At 40.4% G+C, this 9984-nt stretch overlaps 1 protein-coding gene across 1 annotated transcript; it reads left to right on the forward strand.

Moving 5' to 3' along the window:
• Positions 1-6699: 6699 nt before the first annotated feature.
• LOC113030722 (uncharacterized) lies at positions 6700-8515 on the forward strand. Its single transcript, XM_026182403.1, has 4 exons — positions 6700-6896; positions 7038-7289; positions 7858-7947; positions 8119-8515. Exons 1-4 carry the CDS (start codon positions 6767-6769, stop codon positions 8424-8426), a joined length of 780 nt encoding a protein of 259 aa, XP_026038188.1. The 5' UTR covers positions 6700-6766; the 3' UTR covers positions 8427-8515.
• The last annotated feature ends 1469 nt before the right edge of the window (positions 8516-9984 follow it).

Genomic DNA, 9984 nt, shown 5'->3' on the forward strand with positions numbered 1-9984 from the left:
ATTTCAAGAAGTGTCTCAATCTTGAGTAAAGTAAAACACATTCTGGACCACAAATCACTCCACATTCTCTATTGTTCCCTGATTGCACCGTATTTGAATTACTGTGCAGAGGTTTGGGGCAATACTTACAAATGTTCGCTATCATCAATCTTTATATTACAAAAAAGGGCCATAAGGATAATCCATAAAACTGGTTACAGAGATCATACAAATCCACTATTCTTAAAATCAAAAATTCTAAAATTCACAGATCTGGTTCATTTTCTCACAGCACAAATTATATATAAAGCAATAAATAACCTGCTTCCTGACAATATTCTAAAAATGTTTTCTAAAAGGGAACGGGGATACAATTTGAGGGGGGAATTAAATTTAAAACATCCTCGTATCCGTACAACATTAAAAAGTTTTTGCATCTCTGTGTGTGGAGTGAAGCTGTGGAACAGACTAAGTAAAGATATGAAGCAATGTCCAAGCATGGCGCAGTTTAAAAAGCGGTTTAAGGATATGGTTTTTACAGGGTACAGGGAAAAGGTAGAGATTTGATAGGGTGTTCTTGTCTAATATTTTCATGTGTGTGCGCATGCACGGGTTTGTTGGTATGGGTGTATATATATATATATATATATATATATATATATATATATATATATATATATATATATATATATATATATATATATATAAATAATTGTAGGCTGTGTATCCTTGAGGTGTTAATGGGGTTATTGAAAATGTGTATATGTGCGTATGTGTGTATATACGTATGTATGGATAGATAGAAACATATATGTGTATATATTTTAAAAAAAAAATTACACATAACATATAATGTAATTGCAAGGAGGTATTTCTGTAGTCTATTGATACTAGATAGTGGAAAAGGGGTGGGATTAAATAAGCTTGTGCTTCTTCCTGCTCCTTTTTGAACATGGACGTTATTTGGAGTTGTGGTTGCTCGTTTTCCTTTTGTTTGCTTTGTTCATTTGTCTCTTTTAATTCTATTTTTTTTTATACTTTTTCAACATGTTCAAAATAAAGATTCAATCAATCAATCTTATTAAATTCTAAAATCACGACCCTATCTAATAATGAATAAGTGCAATTGTTGTAAACCAGCAGAAGAAGCATATCAGATAGCCTTTTAAATTTCCATTGAACCTTATCTTATCTAACTGATACAATCTTAACAAATATTACAGCATTTTTTATTAACCTTTAAGCACCATTGGCACCAGATGACAAAGTAAAGGGAAAAGGCAGGAGATCTTATAGACAAACTGTCCAGTCATTATTATTGATAATAAGTAGGATATCAGATTGTAAAAATCTGAGCCTTTCTGTTTTCTCCAGTTACAGCAAAAAAAAAAAAAGATTTAGAAGAGCTTGTGACCCTCAGCTGCCTTCCTGTACTGCCCTCTGCTGGTGTTCTTGATCTGGCTTAACAGTAGTGGGGGTTTTTAATATGCTATTGGGCCTATTAAGAAACTGTCATATTAAGACACTGTAAGTTGATAAAACAACTTGACTTATAATAATACATCAAGCCCCATGACAGTGTATACATACACCTCCTCCAAAAAATTTTTTTTTTCATATTTTTCATATTTTCACAACTACAAATATCTGTCATCTTCAAAGCAGAACTTACCAAAAACTTATATTTACTTGCACTGTACTTGCAGTCCAACCTATTATTTGTACTTATGTTTGACCTGTGAACACATCTATATCTACATATGGCTCTTTAGTAAATCATGCTTATTGGATATTTACAAAGATTCATTATTACTCCAGATTAATTATGCTTTATAGTACATTTTTCTCGGGGGTCAGGGGCTATAAGGTTGATTTGGATTTGTTGATTTAGTTTAAGGTTATCTGGGAAAGAAAGAAAGAAAGAAAGAAAGAAAGAAAGATCTCTTTTGTAATTAATTTTTCATTGAAGCTAATAGAAAACACCATGTAGTTAAATAAAGATATTAAGGGGAAATAATAACAAGTCAGAAAAAGAGAACTGTGTTCAGAGAATTCAACTGCACTTACATGAGGCTCCTTTAATAATGTGTAATTTGTTGACATGGGTGTGAAATGTCCTGAGAAGAGACAACAAAAAGCATACCTTACACGGTCTGTAACGCTGGAGCTGAAGGCTTTTGGACTTCTTTTTTTGGTTCTTGAAGCTGTATCCCCTCTGCTCTGAACTGAAGATGATCCTCAGATGATCCTGAAGTGAAATATTAAGATATCTGTTTATTTTGGGATTTCAGTGCTTTGTTCAGTGTAAACTTTGTCTTTGATTCTTGTGCTGCTCTGTTCACATTAAAGTAATTGTGCAGTTTTGTGATTGCTATAATTTTGTAAGTGCTGTTTAAACAAATATTGTTTAAAAAAAAGTCCAGTTGCCTTAAACTTAAGCATTTAAAACGACCACGATCTGGAAAACTCAAAGCCTATAGACATACTGTACTTTAAGTATTTTACCTAAGGTGTTCCAAAAATTTTGTTTCATGGAGATCCTTTTTTTTTTTTTTTGACTGTCCCGTTTGGCTCTTTTGCCATCAGAATTATTGTCTAAATGCAAAGAAAGATGCCCAACGGATTTACTTTACCACATCGACCAACCCAGCCTTGCCGTATTGGTCTATTTGATTCGCCTTTTATTATTTATTTTATTTTAACCTGCTAAATACGGGACAGACTTAACTGGGGAAACGAAAAGGGGAGAAAGAAAGAGGGAAAGAAAAACAGCGGGGAAGAGGAATGGTGATAAAGGGCAAAAAACCAACAAAATAAGCAGAGAAAAAATACATACCGTATATCGATCATCTGGATCACCTGTTGAGAAAGAAAAAAGAGAAAACAAGCAGAAAAAAGAGCAATATAATAAACAACACCATTACGATGATTTATGGGAATATAACAGTAAATACTAAATATTAAACATTATTGTGCAGCACGTAAGATCGACAGCACACAGTGTGCTTTGAGGTAGGAGCCAAAAAGGGTGTAGTTTGTGTGTGTGAGCACCCGTGTGTACACCTGTGAGCATGAATGCACTTGTTTTTAAAAGGTTCCTTCATGTAATGATCTGCTAGAGGGTGTGGGGGTCCACAGCCCTGTCCTCCAGAGCATGAAGCAGGTATGGAGGAGATCAAGACTCCAGACATCCAGAGGCCCCCAGAGCACAAGAGACCAAGGAAGACCAACAGAGGGGCAGCCACGCCACTGTCCCAGAAAGAGCTGAGGAGAGCCACAGATGAGGGATCACTCAGCAGCCGCGAAGCAGAAGCCAGGGGGTGGGGGGTTGCAGTGACGTGCCCGTGAGCTGTGCCAGAGTGACCGAGCCCCAGGCCGAGAGTCCGAGGGCACCCCACCCCCCGAAGGGGCCCGAGCGAGCCCCAGGCTCCAGGCCCCGACAAGCAGCCACCAGGAGTGAGCCGGTAGGTACCTGGACGCCCATGCCCAGACACAAAGAACCACCAATGCACCGATGTCTGAGGGCATCTGCCACTGGCAGGGGAATGGTGGGGGGAGATAGCCTCCATACCTTGGAGGGCCTGAGATGTGGTGTCTGATACCCGACCTGACATATAGACACAGACAAACAGGCACACACAGATACAAACATCCATTCCCACCCTCGTGCTCTCATATGCAAATACTCAACACTCACCCAACCTGGAGACAGACATAAATAGACACTGTACACACAATCACACTCCCCAAGCGTACTCTAAGCCCCAGGTCTAGGTACCCTTGCCCCTGGAGGGGGAAACTGCACCCAGACCCAGGTAGTGTTACCCTCTTCCCTGGGGTGGAGAGAATGTTTCATGGAGCTCTTATACAAAAGAACCACTGGTGAAAAATATTACTTCATTACTGATGGAACTGGGTGGAATTGGAGTTTTGCCTTTCTTAAGGCTTTCTGTGACAGAGATAAAATTTATGAATGATAATCCCAAAGTCTGCTATACAGCAGCTTTCAAACTGAGGACATAAATTATATATAGTGTAATGAACTTCATCATTTTAAACTTAAATCTTAATCTTTATTTCTAGAGTTTTAAAAAAAATGCTCTTATTACAAGGTGACAACTTCAGAAGACGCTGATTCTATTAACTGGTTATGTAAAAATTACCTTTGACATTTTTCTGAATGGTCTGTTGTGCAAAGACATCTCTGCTTCCATAAAAGATGGTCCAGTGTATCCTATGTATTGGTAAGGTAATAAAGAAAGCACTGAAATGCATTTTTTGGAGAATTTGACCAGTTTTTTTCATGGCTGCCATGTGGATACTTCTGCATCACTTCACACAACCTTACTAATTACTCCGCCTCTCTACCTCGTAGGATCCACACCTATTGTTTCTGGGTTGTTTCAATGAAACACTCAGTGACGTGCACCTCAATTAATAACTTTCATGTAACGTGTTTTCAGGATTTTGGGTAGATATTCTGTCTCTCTCCATTAAAATGAAAGTACGGTAAAACTAAGACTGTTCATTTCTTTGTACATGAGCAAACTTACAAATTCAGCAGGCAATCAAAAAAATTTTTCCCACACTGTATACCACTTATCCATGAACCCTCGACATCACTTGCAGCTTGTCTTACCTCTTTATCACTGGCTGTTAGCTAACTTGTGATACTGCTACATTTTTACATTTTCCATATTTAAAATCAACCAAGAAGTCAAAGCCACTGTTTCAGGTACACAATTAAAAATTCATATCTGTTAACAGTAGCCCAGTTTTAGTGTACTTACTTTATTTTACAAGTCTTTTAGTTTCCAAATAACATCCAATGATGTGAGTTTCCTTTGAAGTTACAAAAAAAATAGAGGCTGCAATTGCAAAGCTCCTTCTTCTCTTTGACTTTGCAGTGTGATTTTGTTTCCCTGTGTGTTTTCATGCACATGTGCCGTGTGCTTATGTGTTAGTCTATATGCATGTATACTGTTCTCCACACTAACTGAGTTCCCTCTTGCAAATAAGTGTTTGTGAGTCTGGCACAGAGCATTGTTCACAGCAGTGGTGAAGGACACATCCCCATGGCTTGTATACACCCCCACACTCACAGACACCTACTATAAATAGCCTTCACTTTCAGAAACATTAACAAGACTGTTGGCTAGAAAAAGGTGACGCAAAAGCGGAAGAACAATGTCGGAGCAAAATGGATAAAATGTTCAGCTGCCAAAGTCCAAAACGTGCTATGAGCTGTATCACCTCAAATACTTTAAAGTAGATAATTTTGAACAACTACCATGCATTTTAGTCCATTTTTAATATGTTTGCCAAAATTATACCAACGATTTCTTCTTCTTCTAGCAGGTGCCTTTATGGGTCACCACAGTGGATCATCTGCTTCTATCTCACCCTATCCAGCATGCTTCTACACTACATCTATGAATCTTCTCACTGGTCTTCCTCTTTTCCACCTGACACTCATCTCCATCTGCCCCACCCTTCCTTTACCCTCTTCTTGACTTTTCTTATGCACTGCCCATTTCTATGGTTGGGTTGGATCTCAGGAGATCAGTATCTCATTTGAAAACCCTTCAGAATACATACTTCAGTATGAATGATACCACTCAAAAGTTACAGCCATGCTTGATTACTTTTGTGATTTTGAGACTTAAGGCCAGATATGCAGCTGATCCATAAATAGAAAATGTTCAGTTTTGTCTTGTAACTTCAATAAGACAGTTGTGTGATTCTATTGTAATTTTCTTGCATTAAATCAAATTTAAATTCAAATTCAAATTTTATTTGTCACATACACAGTCATACACAGTATGATATGCAGTGAAATGCTTACACAACTGCTCGTGACCTAAAGAAAATAAAGACTATGAATAAAATAGGAAATAAATATGAAAATTAAAAAGGGTCAATTTAACTAGGAAGGAATAAAATAAAATATAAAGATTAAAGTTAAAAATGAAATAACTGTACAACAACAAATTAGAATGAAGGGTAAATTTAACTGGGAAAGAATAAGATAAAATATATAAATTAAAGTTGAAAATAAAATAACTGTACAACAAAATACACAAATACACAGTATAGAAATATATAAGAATGTATGAAGAAATATAAATATATATATATACAATAACAGCAGCTGTACAGTATTAAGTGGAAATTAAGAAATATAATGTCCAGTGTTGTGCAATCCACATTTGTAAGTGTCTTGTGCAGTGCAAATATGCTTAAAGTGATTTAGTGATGAAGTGATTCGATTTGATGACCACGCATCTAATCGAATTAGTGTAAACAAAGTCCAGAATGTCCAGTGTGGACCAGTCCAGTGTCCATTATTAAACCAACGTTTGTGCTTTTTTAGTCAAGAAAGTGCAGCATGGTTTAACAGCTACAGGCCCTGTCTTACGGTGTGTTCACACCGAACGCGATGGACGCGAATAGAGCGTCAGGTTTACATGTAAAGTCAATGGAAAGGCGCGATGACGCGCGATTGCGGGTCCCGCGAAAATTCGGAAGCAGATTTGCGTCGCGAAAACGCGAGAAACGCGCGTCAGTGTAGCGCGTCTGGCGCGTTTGACGTGCGAATAAAACCACGCGCGTGAGTTTTTGTGTTGCACTTTGTGCATACGCGCGTTTCGCGTCTACCGCTCGAGTTGGAAAAATCTGAACTCCAGTGTCAAATCGCGCCGCGACAACCAATCAGGAGCCTGGTGACGTGGCTCTGACCTAGGTCAAAGGGGCAGATCCAGCCAAAGCCCTTCATTCTTCATTCAGTATGGAGGAAAAGCTGATCAGCGCCGTGGCTAACCACCCCGAGCTATACGATGCCAGCTCCTATTTCTACCGAGACAGGAATAAAAAGGACCTAGCTTGGAGACACATAAGTGAGGAGATCGGGCAACCTGGTAAGTTCATTCCTTCTTCTTTTTAATTTTCAGACTGACCCGATGAAGCCGTGCAAAAGCTAGCAAGCGCGCCTACTGTCCCGCGATTTTCCCACTGTTGTACAAATACCTTTCCGCTAACCAGATAATGCATTTATTCAGAGGACATCTGCAGGAGAAAGTGGAAGAGCCTCAGGGACACCTATAATAAGGAGAAGAGGTCAGAGAAGGAGAAGAGGAGTGGGTCTGCAGCAGGATCGGGGAGGAGATGGAAGTTCTTCGCGGTCATGGGGTTTCTGGACCCCTTCCTCACCCCGCGGGAGACCAGCGGTAATATGGTGCGGACCGTGGAGAACTTCTCCCCCGAGGACCAGGGACAGCCCGAAGAGGCAGCAGGGGAGTGTCAGTCAGAAGGTATGTTTACAATTAATTAATGTAGGCAGTTAATTTATGCGTGTTGTCATACAGGAATATATTTTGTTTATTAATAAACAGTATAAAGTAGTCCCGCTGTTCATCCGTCACTGCCTCGTCTTTTCGCTGATTTTTTTTATTGCACCGTACAGCTTTCAACAATGCGCATTGCATTCTGCAGCCCAAATGACAAATCTCCTCCGTGTCGTGTCTCCTGCGCTTGCCAAACTTATCATGTTTGGTTTTGATAACCATCACTTCAAATAGAAAAAAACAGCACAAAAACACTCATAACTATGACCCTCATTCGGAAATAGACACCTGCACCGGGAGCAAAAAAGGCGCACAAAAGTGGCGCCACAGACGGAGAAAAAGCGCGGCATAATACTTTTACGTTTTAAAATCGACAAAGGTTTGCACTTTGAGAATCAACTTGTGAGAACTGTGACTACTGTTCATGTGCTGCAATAAATGGGAGACCACTGTATATAATAATAAGTATATAATAATATAATATTCTCTATGACTATTGTCTTCAACCTGTTAACATTTAATATTGTCTTGATAGAGTCAAGTTATCATGCAGCAGAGTCATCCCCTGTTGCTTCTCCTGACTCCCCAGTCCCTGGTCCCTCAGCTCCTGCTGCTGCACCCACAGGTATGAACATCAAGCACTGATAGCTTTTTACTTGCTTGGATTCCCTTGTGATCACCTTTACTAAATATCTACAACCAATCTGTTCATATCCTGGTTTTTTTCAATTTTGAAAATGACAATCTAGTAGCAGCCTTCTCATTTCTTTGTGGTGTTTTGTTCTGTTTTTTACAGGCCCACAGAGGAGGAGAGCTCGAAGGCGGTCGAGGGAAGGGTCCCAGGATGGTCCATCGGCGGTGGAGCTGGCTATCCTGGAGTCCCTAAAGAAGCCACGCCCGTCTGCAACAGAGCATTTCCTCCTCGGCCTTGTTCCTGCTCTGGAGAGCATGCCGCCTCAGACACGAGAATTCGTGAAATTCCAAATTCATAAATTAGTTTTTGACAACAGCACAGCTGTGCTAAATTTGGAAACATCAATGACACGGAAGCGATGCTCTGCATCCACAACCGCAAGGAGAACAATGGAGAAAGTTCCCTTGTAGTTGTGGAACATGGATCCTGAGTTGGGGGGTGCCTTCGTCTGGACGTGCTTCCCATCCAGAGCTCCACAACAGAGGGGGAAGTTCCAGCGCTCCTGGAATCCCTCTGCGATGGACCGCCAGTCTTCAGTTGAAGGCACAGCCATGAAATCGTCCACTAGACAGTCCCAGATGGCCGTCGCTACCTGGGGGATGATCTGGCTCACCGTGGACACACCGACTCGAAAACTGAACGCGATGGTCCTGAAGGAGTCCCCGGTGGCAAGGAACCTGGACAAAATTGTTTAAAATGTGTATTATGTGTACTGCAGTTACAAAATACATTATTGAAATTCCAAAATTCCAAATTCCAAAACATAAATCTTACATAAAACATTTTGTAATTATAAGGATAATTACATGATATATATTTGATATAATCTAAAACAGTCTGCAGTGATTATATACAAATATTCAACTATCCCAGAAATTAAACCAGGTATAAATAAACAAAAGGAGTGTGTATCACTACAAAGATTAACCCACAGTGGTCCTAATACCAGTTTGATATCAGCAAACACCGAGAGCATACCTATGACACCACAGCCATGCTATCATTCAACCACTGATAACAGCATAAATCGAATTAAATCGGGACTTGATGAGACCATCTGAGTATCACTAGAAATATTATAAACAGTACCAGTTTGCTATCGGTAAACACCGAGAGCATTCACTGTTAGCATAGCACATCCATGTTAGCAGTGTATAAACGATACACTGCTAACATGGATGTGCTATGCCATCAGTAAACGCCGACAGCATTCACTGTTAGCATAGCACATCCATGTTAGCAGTGTATAAACGATAGTTTATACACGCCGACAGCATTCACTGTTATAGCACATCCATGTTAGCAGTGTATACACGATACACTGCTAACATGGATGTGCTATGCCATCAGTAAACGCCGACAGCATTCACTGTTAGCATAGCACATCCATGTTAGCAGTGTATAAATGGATGGTTTAGCATATATTAGCACAGGTATCAATAAAGGACTACCGTATTGACCACTTTTACTAACCTCAGGCAGACGGACAGGCGCTCTGCAGGTGGGATTGAGCGCCTGTAATTGGTGTCTAGGCGGGCGATTCTGGGACCGACGCGGGAAAGCAGGTCCTCAAACTGGCCGGGTGACAGACGATGATATCGCTGGAATCTGCCGTCATCCAGGCGCAGCTCCTGGAGCAAATGGTGAAACTCACCAAACTGCTCACGCGCCTGGAGGACTTGATGGACCCAGGTACGGCGAGGACGTCTTTTACGCTGCTGCTCTGCTCTCCACAGTACATAGAGAAGGGAGACTCTCTCTTCAAGCGCTAGCTCGATAGCTGCCATCTTGCAAAACCAGGTCTGGCACAACTCCCTCCCACATTCCTCCCACATTTCCGGTTCACGCGCGTCAAAATATCATATTTTGACGCGCGATGGATTTTTCTTGGACACGCGTTGAGACACGAATGTACACGCGTCAAATTAGGGGCGTTTGGGGCGTTTTATTCGCGTCCATCGCGTTCGG

The sequence above is a fragment of the Astatotilapia calliptera genome, chromosome 10 (genome assembly GCF_900246225.1).
Source record: "Astatotilapia calliptera chromosome 10, fAstCal1.2, whole genome shotgun sequence".
NCBI classification, from domain to species: Eukaryota; Metazoa; Chordata; class Actinopteri; order Cichliformes; family Cichlidae; genus Astatotilapia; species Astatotilapia calliptera.